The 12,942-nt window shown below is 45.1% G+C and overlaps 2 protein-coding genes across 11 annotated transcripts in view; one reads left to right on the forward strand and one right to left on the reverse strand.

The window, feature by feature from the left end:
- LOC147126748 (uncharacterized) overlaps window positions 1-12,942 on the reverse strand; it is a 282,315-nt gene that overhangs the window by 116,996 nt on the left and 152,377 nt on the right. For all 9 annotated transcript variants that reach the window (XR_015084604.1, XR_015084603.1, XM_086021734.1 and 6 more), the window contains one exon: window positions 1,249-1,324. Coding sequence is in view for 3 of the 9 variants with exons in the window: in XM_086021734.1 (XP_085877860.1) it covers window positions 1,249-1,324 (76 nt within the window). In the remaining 6 variants the exon portion in view is untranslated. The remainder of the gene's footprint in view (window positions 1-1,248; window positions 1,325-12,942) is intronic.
- tafa5a (TAFA chemokine like family member 5a) overlaps window positions 1-12,942 on the forward strand; it is a 100,622-nt gene that overhangs the window by 42,783 nt on the left and 44,897 nt on the right. The window lies entirely within an intron of this gene.

A 12,942-nucleotide genomic window follows, 5' to 3' on the forward strand; every position in this document is an offset into this window, starting at 1 on the left:
ATACCAATCGCGCCGGCCCTGGCGCCGCCTCCGCTGCAGACGGGCAGAAATAGGGGTTGCGGGAGCGAGGAAGAGGCAGCGACACAGGATGAATGCGAGGACGGGACGGGGAGGGTCACTGAGGCGATGGAAGACTGCGCAAGATGTCTTCTGCGCGAGGAGGGATCGATGCAACACTGCCTTCTTTCCGCTCCGTGGACTCGTTTCATGTATCGGAAAGTGCGTCGCGGGGAACAGAATGAGCGCGAGCCCAGAGCTTGGTTTCCACCGAGCAGAACAGTTCGATTCAAAGTCCGTTGTGAAAGTGGAGAAAATCCAACAGTCCTCGGGGTCCTGGTTGCAGTAGCGCAGTGTGGTTCACTGAGTTGTATTGATCGGCAGGAAGAAAACAAAATCAACCATTTATGAAATGTGATGGGTTACGATGAGGGCTGAATGATTAATTGCATTTGCGATATCGCCGTGATTTGATAAAACAATTTTCTAACTACATTACGGGGAGTTTTCCATCTCAAGAAGCCTTGGGGCAAATATTTACCACATGGATGAGAAACTTCGATACTGGAGGGGGCCACAATTTTTCATCCGTGCTAGTGGGAGGGCACAATGACCAAGCACTTCCTAAGCAGATGTACGCCAAAAATTCTATTTTAAATATGGACAAAATATGTTTCCCAGTGCAAAAGGCTCTCTGGCATAAAAATGGCCATTCAAGGATGGCGCAAAACTGCTGGACAAGTAACCAACATAAAGTGCATAAAGTAAACAAAAAGTCATTTTGTAATTCCCCCCCCCCCCACAAAAATAAAGTCATTCAAAATGTTTGTATTATTGAGCTACTGTTTGTCCTGCATATCATTCCAGATCCGCAAAAAATATGATAAGGCCTACTCACTATATAATATAGGGCAATATCAGACCCAGTGTAAGAACAACTAAGTGATGTCTGCCATCTAGTGGTGATTGGTGATATTACAACTTAAACTACTGTCGACCCCTGCATATCACAGTTTGACACACACGGATTTGCTTATTCATGCATTTTTTTCATTAAAAAAAAATATATTCGTATTTTCCCCCTTTTCCACCCATTTTTCTTTTGAAAAATGCATATTGAATGTTCATCACAATCAATGTTTACCAAGAGGATTAATCAAGGGGCCACTCAGAGTGTGATCTAGCATGTCATCTTTTTTTACAAAAAATAATAATAATAATAATTTAAAAAAAAAAAAAAAAGAAACTCACCGTGTGCGTGCTGCTCGAGCTGTGGCTAATCAAAAGCGCATCCTCTAGTTTGTTGAAAAATACATGGGAAGAGGACCTGTGAAAAAACAATCGCATGTCAAATCGCAATTTGATCATGTCCCTAAATTGTTCATCTCTAATTATGTTGCGCTGGTGCGATGTCACTCGAGCACCATCCCGCCAACGGTGCGACTACTTTAACGGGACTTATTGATTGCAAATGAAGTGGACCACCTGGTGAAAACATGATGGAGAAGGAGAAGTACCTTTCCCTTCATACCTCACTTCCTGGTACAGGTTATGCTTTCTCTGTAGCTCCTCCCCTTATGTATGACATCACTGCAATAAACGGCGAAAAAGGTGCGCGCCGCGCGGAGCCAGACTGTACTGATTTGTCCGATGTGTGGGCTTTACTGCGTTCGACCAGTTTCTTAAAAGTCTAAGCCATTTCATTTGCATCTGTAAATGATGGCCAAGCGCCGCCTGGTAATAACAGTGGCCGCCTGATGTTGAAGCAAATGAATAATTTATCATTTATGCCGCACCGAAGTGAGCACATCGTCTCCATTAAAGCACATTGACTGTGTGCGCGCTCCAGCTTCTAGCCCCCGCTGGCTTTATTACTAATGCACACACACACACACACACACGCGCGCACCCGCGCACACACCCACACACATTCATAAATGTAGAACTTCCTCTCCGTACTTGACATGCACCATTCCTCACTTCTGTTTTTTTTTTTTTTTTTTTTTTTTTTTTTTTTCCCCCCTCGCGTCCTTATTTCCTCCTCTTTTGTTATGCTAAATGCTATAGTGAGTGCTGCTATCGCCTCTGAAGGAGCATACAGTGTTGGCAAAAGGAGCCGAGAATCCAGGTCGGGATGGATTTCCACGCCGTATTCTGTCTCGTGCGACTCTCTTGTGTCACTATTTTTTTGCAGTCAAACAGCGACGCATTTGCATTACCGCGAGGCCCTTGTCATCCTGCTGTTTGAGGACCTTGTGTTCGGTCATGTCGTTTTTCGTCACTCTCCTGGATGAAGTGTGAGTGGAATGTCTTGCTCTCATTAAGTGGTGCAGGTGTCGTGGGCGGTGATTGTATAACGTTGGAAGAAAAAAGAAAAGTGTGGAAGTGGAAGGGGGGGGGGGGGGAAAACGTGATGTTTGTCACATTTTAATTTTCTTTGACATTTGTCGAGGGGAATGTTGACATCAACTGCCTGCAACCAAGTTAGCCGAGTGCAAAGTATTCCACAGTGACTCACGTGCATGACAAATGAACTTTAATTAGCCCCGTCACATATTTTGCACAGAGTTCATCCGAATGCGTCACCTTAATACTTGAAGTTAATGCAAACGCGCCACAGAGGTAGACCTCATGCTGCTAGATTTGTTTTGCCATGTTAATAACCACTTTGTGATAGATGGAATGCAATTCCGCGTGTCCGCCCTGTGGGGAAAAAAAAAAAAAACGCCCACCGTTACCTTCCCTCAAGCATTAAAAAAAAAAAAAAAAAAAATCACTAAGGGCTTTTGTCCGTCCAAAAACGCATTGACATGACAAAGCAACAAGTAGCACTGTCGCTAATTGGCTAACCACAAACACAAGAAGAAAGCCATCTACGATCTATAGGTTTAGCGTTCCGAACAGCAAATGTAAAGTATAAGACGAGTGCCTACGGTCCCCAGAATGCATGTATGTATGTGTGTGTGTATGTGTGTGTGTAAGTGTGCTCCTCCTCATCACCCCAGCAGCCAGGTTATCCCCTCCTTCATCATTATCTGCACACTAGCTCATAAATCTACGTGCTGATAGCGGCGCTCCGGTGTCCTAATGCATATTCATAGCAACGCCGTCTAAATATTCATGAGGCGGCGTCTGGCCAAAGCCGCTCCAATAGTGAAATATAAGGCGCACTTTGCCTTTTTATGGCCTTGTTTTCTCTGCTGTTAGTTGCAATGTGTGGGGATAGGGGGTGATGTATTTGCATGTCTCAAGGAGAATTACCGTGCACAAGTTTTCCCCAAACTACACGCCCCACTTCACGGTGGTACTCTCCTCTTGGGTTTTTTCCACCCCCCGAAATTGTTCAGCGGCTTTTTAGCCGTGGTGAAAAATGAGCCGAGGAACAACTTTTGAGAGGTTTATTTTGCTGGGATGGTGCACATATATCATGCTTTTGCCAATAGATGACATATTACCATGCAGATTAGACTTTCCCACCCCCCCCCTCCCACAAATGAGTCAACTTTTTCGAAAATTCAGTTAATTCCGTTTTCAATCATACAAGTCAAACATGATTTCTGGTTGAATCCAGCTTTTCTTGAAGGGCGGAGAAAGCAGCCCCCCCCCCCCTTTTCCAGGTTATCACGGTCCCACCATCTGAAGTGGCTTCTGCTCATTCGTGGCAGTGTGGCGCTGTGTGAATCCCAAATATGCTTTTAATGTTAGCAAATCTGATCCCAATTTGAGCCCAGAGAATCCGTCACATAAGGCAACTCAGTCATGTCAGCCTTAAAGGTAGGCTCATAAGACCGGGGTAACTGCACTGTAACCCAATTATATATGCTGGGCATAACCAGCCGTTGGGGAATTCTTCTATTAATGCCGTAGCTCCCTACTGACGTCTAATGTGCTTTGATTTTTCTTGCGCTTTCATTTTACTCCCGCCTCTTATAGTGTCTATGCTCTAAATTAGCCTGTTTATACACTGCGTCTTCACACCTCTTTAATACATCCAAAGAGAATGTGTTGCTAATGATGCCTTTAAACAGTAGGCCAAGGGTCCACAGGGTCTCATACAACATACACGGTGGTTACTGCATCTTGAGGCTTAATCCCTTCGTATTAAGACATAAAACACGGTTCTTTAGTTGGAGCCTATTATACACACGTTTACTCACAAGAACGTAGCAGTGCACAAAGTAGTGGATACAAAAAGAAGTGTTTAGGTGGGAAAGAAGGGCAATTCCAGCTTGATACACGGCCTTGTGATGATCAGGTGGCTGAAAAATAGTAATGGTACTCTCACATAACCACGAGCAACATTGGAGTAGAATTGCTAATATCGTCTAGCCCGCCCCCCTCGAGTCTCTGACCAAACATTGTCGAACGTGGCCATTCATAATAGCACGTGGTTGTGAAAATATGTCGAAGCTGTCCGATGCTAGCAATGCTAAGCTAGCACTAGCACTGAAAACGAGACGGTGTTAGCCAGGGCTGCTAAGCTTGTAGCATGACTTATTTGTCATAGAATGTTATTTTAAATTGCATTACAATGTATTTAGTAGTCTAGCTGTTTAAACATTCAAACATATTCAGTCTTCCGTGCAAATGATTATTTTACATCTGCGTGATTCCCAATACGAATGTGTGCGAGTGTGATCTTTGACCCGTCTGATTTCTAATGCAAGACTACAAATGCACCGCATTAAGAACCAAAAGGAATACATTCAAACCGGTTCTCGAGGGACGCACAGGCTCGCAGTACATTATTGTACTGATTAAATACTCGAGTTTATCATTGACCATGTTCTGGTTGAATTCGTGCGGTCTTTTCTGTACATTTTTTGTAAACAGTCCAATCAGTGTTATCAAGATGAGCCCGTGACCTTTGGTATATATTTAAAAAAAAAAGATAAAAAGTCTTTTGATGGTCACTCTGGCCTGCATTGCATCACGCCATTGTCGCGGCTCATCTTTCGCAATTAAAAGGAACGGCACTGTTGTATAAGTCACAACAAACGGATCGTGTTTGACAGCCCGTCGCTGTGTTTTGACAGCCTCACGTCGTCGCGTCGCACACTCGGCAGCGGGCGCTGGTGCCCTTCCGCAGCTCCTTCGCGCAGCCGCCGCTCAAACCGAACAGCACATCGGGTGTTTTACTTCCAGACGAGCCCGAATGCATCTCAGTCCGCGTGTATACGTGCGCGTGAGCGCGAATGAGAGGCCCGCTCAACAATGGTTTGACACGAAATGAGCTCCGTGCTTCATTAGCGGGTCGCCTGTCAGCGGCATTATTGATGATTGGGAAAAAGGAGCTTTTGTTCATGAGAGATCCAATCATCTCTCTCGCTCATTCAAACGGCAGGAGAGGAGCAATCTGGGTGACTTGAATAGCCCGAATTTCTTTTTTTTTCCTTTTTTTGCTGGTTTCTCATCTCTCTTTTGTCTCTTTGCCTCCCTTCTTCCAAACGCTCGGATGATTAAGTCAAAGAAACAGCAAAATCCACCAAGGAATGCTGTCTTTTGCCTTAAATCTGATGTTTTCCCCCGTTTTTTTTTTGTGTCGCTTCACGTAAAGCGCGCGAGGAGTTGTGTCTTTTAATGCCGCTATTGAACTTCGAAAGAACAGCAAAAGTATTTCAAGTCGCCGTAAGTGGTCTCGCTATATTGTGGGGTTGACACTAACTGGAATCCATCCAGGGGGTTCACCATTTTTATCTAAGGCGGACGTTTGGAAACACCAACTTTTACTGGTACTACATTTAATATTTAGTCCAGCTGTAGGTAATGAATCCCTTTGTCCTCTCTCAATCCCACAAAGCGAAGCGTCCTACAATTTTTAAAGCCCCGCCAACTGCGTTAAGGGCGACGCTGCAAAGACGAATGTCCGTTTACATGCCAGTAATACAACAATAATGACTTTGCCCTTGATTCCATGCTTGGTTACTGGGGTAAGTAATTAGAAAATAAAGTAATTGTTCAGTTCATATTCTCCTAATGTTTGTAGAATAGCCGTACACGCAAAACTAACAGATTTCCCTATTGTTAGGTTATGTATCTTACACCATCCACACATTTAGAAATAAGGGTCTCTTCTAACACGTTCATGTCGCAATTAGCCTCACCCCAAGTGTTGGTGCTTAATGAGGCTGCCGCGTTGCACATCGGGATCGGTTCTCCTCTCATGTGTCCAAATTAAACCTGTTTCTTGTCTTCCACCCCCTCATCTCCCAAGCCGCTAAAAAATGTTACCGCTCCGCCCGGTGTGACTTGCAACTTTTTTTGTTTCTAATGGCGCGTTCGGTCCTATCTGTTGACTCCTGCCAACGCGCGCCGCTGCTGAGTTGCTCACTCTGTATTTATGGAGGTCAATCATCTAATGGACTGTTTTAAATATGTATAAAAGTGTTAAAGCTGTCCACTTGAATTTACTGGGAAATGCTGAAGACCTCCCTTGCACTGTACTCATAAAGTTCCGGGAGAGTCGCTTACGAGGGCTGTTTGCAAGCGAGTACGGGGGTCGCCCCCTATATTTAGTGGGGGCCTCGTGAATAATTAAACAGTGGAGTCATCCTTTTCTTCTTGGCGCTTGGGTCAGGGGATTCTGCACTCTTCTTGGAGAGGAGGCAACCGTGAAAGCTCCCGGCACAACAAGTGTAGAATGACTGGAGAAAGCGATCATCGCCGGAGATAACGGTAACCACAACGTATCGCAGAACCCCGCCGCCGATTTTATTAAACGCCGTCGCGAGCGTTCCCCTTTGGCTAGTAAAATAAAAACAGATCGCACTGGCAAATTGGCACAGTCCTCTAAAGAATTCCCCCGTAATTGCTCTGCGATATGACAATTAACTGCCTGTGGGGCTACAGGTGTAAATCCAGGAAGAATATTATTTAAATGTTGGAGGACGAGCCGCCAGAAAAAAACCCATCAAAATGTGGACTGAAAGGCAGGAAAGCAGCAGAAAGACAACAACGAGTGTGTGTTTGTGTGTGTGGGTGTGGGTGTGCGGCTTTATGGCCCAGCTGAGCAGCGGCACAGAGGCCAAGTTAAACGGGGAGGGGAGATTAAAGGCAGCGCCGGGGCCCGCAGAGTCTGTATTCAATCAGCACACTGGGCCACACCTCAGCCTGCATGCTGATGGGGCTGCAGTGAAAGGAGCCATGCACTCGGCCACTCCCATACACAAGCACTGAGGATACCGAGGCACCTCTCAGCCGTTGACGGCGACGACATCGCAGGTTGTGATCATCCAATTTGACTCAACCGATGTGAATGGTATTCATTTTCCACGCCCTCCTTTCTCACGCCTCGCGTCGGCAACCTCGGGAGACGTTTTTGGACAGCGACGTCTCCTTTGAACAAGCATGTCAGTCGAATCAGCAGAACCGTCTTTTCCCGGTTAAAAAAAAAACGCCTATTCCTACCGCTGACAATTTGAGCCATGCTTTCATAACATCCAGAATGGTCTACTCCAAGTGCAACGGAAGCGTCTTAATTTGCAAAGCCTGAACGTACCGACTAAAATATATGCTAGCCCCGGACGTGCTTACCTGATCCCCGTACTATACGATAGCATGCCGACAGAATTCAGCCTTTTAATCGGCGCAAAATGGTTGGCAAAATAACTTTGGCACTAGCAGAATTTTGACACCGAGTTACCTGTAAACCAACTCTCTCGCATAAAAAGCGAGAGGTTAAAACAGCTTAAGGTGATCCGAACACATTTGTATAAAGTGGGTCGGACTGCGACTGTACTGCAGTCAGACAGAATGAGCGTTTCGCACATCCCGGATGGTTTCAGGACATGCGATGTTCTTCTGGCTACACAAACACACGCAAAAAAAAAAGTAATCACACACTAGCAGGCCGTGTTAAACAACAATTACACGACTACAGTTAACGTGTCTGCGGCGCGTGGAGGAGCGGAAATGTAGCCCGACTGAGAAAAGTGGCATTTGATTCCCTCTGTCTGCGAGGCCGAGGCCGGTGTAGCTCGACGTGACCAGTCACGCTTGTTGTCGTCTCCGTGCGGTGGCCTCAAGCTGCGCTTGCATTTTTGAAGAGGTGCGCCGCTGCCGCTCTAACGCTGCGTCTGAAGTCTCTGCGGGGCTCCGACTGCAGCAACATAAATCCCTTTCTTATTTCGGTGCCGGTGAGCATGACGTGAGGTTTGCCGTTTGTTCCCCTCCACATTCCTCTCGCAATACCGCCCGCAGAATATGAAAGAAGTCAGGCCGCATCCGGTGAAGTAGGCCAGCGCGAAATACCGTATTTCCTCAAATAGTGGCCCTCCCTATAATAGACATCGTGCCCTAATTAGTCGCTGAATCTGTCATCCATTAAGACAAATGGCCTCCCTTTTCCCGCGAGGAAAGGCGACCAAGCTCCATTTCTAAACCTGATAATTAGCAAATAACAGTTGCTATCTCTGTTGCTAACCCAAACAGCAGCACCAAATCAGTTATGGATGAATTCTAGTGCAATATTTTCCCTTCACGGTATTAAAGGTGACACTTAGTGCTCAACTAGACTCTGACAATGCTGTGGATTGTAAGCAGATTGGGGTACTTTTACCCAAGGTCGGGTTAATTATTTTTGACCCAGCAGATTGGGTTGAAGATTTGGATTTAGGTGGGCTGGAGAGCTGAAGGTGGTCTCCAGGCACTAACGGCCCCAAGCTTGGGTTTTGTCAGGGAGGAGACACCTGACAGGGCAAAGTTGATTCTTCTTCTTCTTCTTAGAAAATGTTGGTTAAAGAAATGAAGTATTATTAACCTTACAACCTTACAACTGCTGGGTCAAAAATAACCCAATTTTGGTCCAAAAATGGACGACGCGTCACTTGGGTCGATTTGATCCAACCTTGTGTTGTTTTGAACAAAACAATCCAGAAAATTGGGTCAAATTGACCCAACTAGCGGGTCGTTCAAACTTTTATTGACCAAAATCGGGACATTTGTTGAAGGTGTTGAGATGAAATCCTCAGTCCAATAACTCAGCATTGACTTGATTCCTATTGAACCCAGCGCTGAGCTAGCTATTTTACCCAATTTGGGTTTAGTTTTAATGCAGCGGTGCTTGAGTGTATTACTGTTTAATAAATGGTTCATCTAACATGGAAATCTGAAATGCAGAAGCTGCTGTCAGCCACAAGACGCCGACTCGCCATAGTTTGAACCAACCGGTCGATCTCCCTCCAGCTCGCACAACGCCACCAGGCCCCGCCTCTTAAAGGCACTATGCCACTGTATTTTAACGTGGACCATTACGGTGGTACTTTGAGAGCTACGTTTTCTGTTTTTTCCAAGTGGTGCTTTTGTATAAAAAGTTTGAGAATCATACCCAAAAAATACGGTGATTGCCTTGAAGCAAACTACCAACAAACAGATCCCTCAATCCGCAATTGAGTAACTAAACCCTTTGAAACTCTCCTTTACAGTTGCTTATTATGAGAAAAAATCGGTGCTGTACTATAGACTTTTCTACTTTGAAGCCCAAATAGCCTTGTTAAAATGCTGTTTTCACCCCCTGAGGATGCAAAGAGTTATGAATGGAACGTCCTGCACTCACCCCAAGGTCTTTAGTGTGCAAAATCGCAGGCACATTTAAGGACTTTGCCTCATCAATGCCCCGCTGCGATGTGCCTCCCTCAGGGGAAGGGGGCTGGGGGGGCGGAGTGCCCTTAATTGCGACAGTAAGGTGGCGCTCATATCCGCGCGCGGGGTTACATGGGGTCATTTGTTTCCCCTTTTCGCTCGCAGTTTTAATAGATGATCGTTCATTGTTTTTTTTTTTTCTTTTTTTTTTTCTTTTTTTTTTGCGCCGGCATTATTACGCGGCGTTCATGATTACAAAGCACCGTAACGGCAGGGAAAAGAGGACGTCCCGCGGGAGAACGCCGTTCCGCGTGTGCTTTTCACGCAAGGTCACACAACACTGCAATTGAGCTCCATTTACCGGAGGCACCAAGTCAATTCAACGGTGAATCGAATCAATACGCGACGACGATAAGGGAGGAATTCCAGCCTTTGTGTTTTGGATGTATCTGAGAAACAAACATTCATAGATATGTCGCATAATGGGAGCGCCGTCTCTCGACACGCAATCAAAAAGCAAACGCGGATCTCTTCGGGATAGGCGGGCTTTTGCAGATCTCAGGCCAATTGTTTCCAAAATGTTGGACCTTATACAAACAATAGCAGAAGAGAGATGGCGGGAAAGCAATTATGCTGCAATGATGTCATGGAATTTAACAAAAAGCCTATCAGATTGCTTTGATATACTTCTCACAAACACGGCGGGGGCATATTTGCATGTCACATTTTATCAGCATAAGACAGCAGGTGCTTTTGTTTCATCAAATATAATATAAAAAAAAAACAACAACAAACGTAGCGGTATTCTACTGTTGGATGGAAGAGTCTGCTTTTATTTTGGCGTCGTAGGGTTTTTTTTTTTTTTTAGCTTGACCTACGTGGCCTCTTGAGTTCAGTGAAACAAAATGTATTGAACAGAAGGAGCGAAACACAAAAATACAAAATGAAAACACTTGCAAGGAGCAGAGAGCAGATCTGAAGGCAAATGTCGGCACGCAAATACGACAGTTTGTATGAGTGACTTTTGATCACACTTAAAACTGTTCTTTCCATTCTGTTGTTTTGTTATCCGTGCTGTTTTCTTTGTTAACTCATTCACTGCCATTGACGGATTTACTTGTCTTTTCACAGTCCAGTCATTCAATCCCAGGAATTGATTTAAATATTTTTTCAAATTTGTACAAAAACGTTAGGGTAAAAGAAGGTCTGAAAATGTCTGGCAGTGAATGAGTTAAAATGTAACATGTTTTTTTTTTTTTGGGGGGGGGGGAGATAACATTATTTGGGAAAATTTAAATGTCTGTGGATGGTATGAAAAGCAATCTTATTTGAAGATTAATTTTGATACTTTCCTGTTATAATTTCAGCAGCTACAATCTGCCGGAATGAAAAAAAAAAAAAACAAACAAAAAAAAAAATCTCTAAGTTTGGTTGTGGCTGCAGTTGCATGGCAACAATGGCTTAGCAGTGCGAATGTGGATGAGTCAGAGGAGGAGAGAACAAATATCATGTGGCTGTGTTTGACATTTATACGCTGCTTATTTTGTAAGTGCATGTGCTGATGTTGTAGCGCGTCTGCTCCTGTGCACCGGCTGCTTGCCAAAGCGTCCCCCCCAAACTCCCCCCCCCCCCCTTTTCGGACGGAAGTGAGAGGGGGGGGGCAATAAATAAATAAAAAAAATCACATCATTTTGCAAGAGTGTCTCCGCAAGGCAAAGAGAAGTGCTCAGACAAGCTTTGCTCACTCAAAATAGATGGACCCTTCGCCGCGTGCCCCCCGCCCTCCTCGCCGTGATTAGAGCGCGCTCCCGGTGAGGATCGTCTCCGAAACTTTCTCTGACTCACGGCCTCAGCGGCGGGGTATTAATAATTTCAAGGCCGGCTTCATGATGGCGCTTCAGTCAATCGATCAGCGTCGGAGGGGAAAATGAACGTGTGCTCTAAGTCGAGGCGCTTTGAGATGAGCTTACTTTCTTTCCAGCAGCAATCGAACGCGCCGGGGCCAAGATTTCGCGACCTTATCTCCAACCGTTTTGTTTTCATTCCGCTGCCGTGTGTGAATTAAAGCGCCCGTGCTACTCCAAGAGGCAAGTTCAAGGCAGCTGATGGAAGTGATGGACAATTGGTCCTGCGGCAGATACGTAGAGTCCGTGAAATCGGAAGATCGCGGGCAAGGTGCCAAGCTGAAGTGACTGATGATGAGGCAGTCGAAAGTGCGACGGGGGTAAATCTTTTTCATGCTCTGTAATAAAATATCAGGTTGTCGTTCAGCTTTACTTAGGATCCATCATCCACAGCGCAATTGGGCGGTCATTTAACCCGATACTCGACAATTTGAAGGCTTTAAAGGATGAAAGAAAGTTAGTTTTAAAATCAAATAATACAGAGTGGGGAAGCAATTACCGATGACTGAATGGGAGTACAAATGAAAAAGTAATGGCATTCAAAAAGAAGTCACGGACAGAGCCATTTTGTTTGCCTTTCATTCAGCACGAACACAGCATAACGTGAGAAGAATCAAACACTAATTATCATGAAAGAAATCATGAAACTACTCGGACAAACGGCAAGTAAAATTACTGTTACGTATATTACAGCAATTGCCTGCCCATGTAGCGGCTACATTAGTAGGGGCAACATTCCCATCAAAAGCACTGCCACGAACGGCGTAGAAGAAGAGTAGAAGAAGAGAGGAGCAAGGTAAGCTACGTAAGTGTGCTCTTCGCTCAAGACCCGTCTCCATGGAAACCAAGGCCAGATTTGAAGGCGACATTCAAGGGCCACATGAATTTGGACACCGGCGGACGAGGCGCACTGGTAGCTAAGTCATACAGCCATATATATATATATATATATATATATATATATACACATATATATATATATATATATTAGGGCTGTCAATTTCTTTGCGTTAATCCAACCCCCTTTTGACGTCGCGTGAGTAAGGTTTCCATAGCAACCAGTGGCTGCATTGATAAAGGCTGCTGGTCACCATGATCTCTACATGTATATTTTAAACAAAGCTTTACAGTAGAAGAGGCGTTACATCTGCTTCAAAATATTGACGATGAGGATGAATTGCTCGACTGAGTCCCCCTGCCCCGCGGTGATAGCGACGTACGCGTCGGTAATGTCACCCTTAAAAGTTGCCCTTATCTTCGGAGGCCGCGGTATGGCGGGTTACAATATAGGTTTGACTTTATGTATTTGTTTTGGCGTCTTCCTCGGTAAAGACAACCGACACGGCAGGACAGTGTTTTGTTGCGACTTCGTATTCAGACGTGAACGCTCTAATTCACCTCTCTCTCTCTCTCCTTTCTTCTCCGCCCAGGAAATGTGCGGTACCAAACCAAATCAAAAAGG

The sequence above is a fragment of the Filicampus tigris genome, chromosome 22 (assembly GCF_054856515.1).
Source record: "Filicampus tigris isolate MCC_2025a chromosome 22, RoL_Ftig_1.0, whole genome shotgun sequence".
NCBI lineage: Eukaryota > Metazoa > Chordata > Actinopteri > Syngnathiformes > Syngnathidae > Filicampus > Filicampus tigris.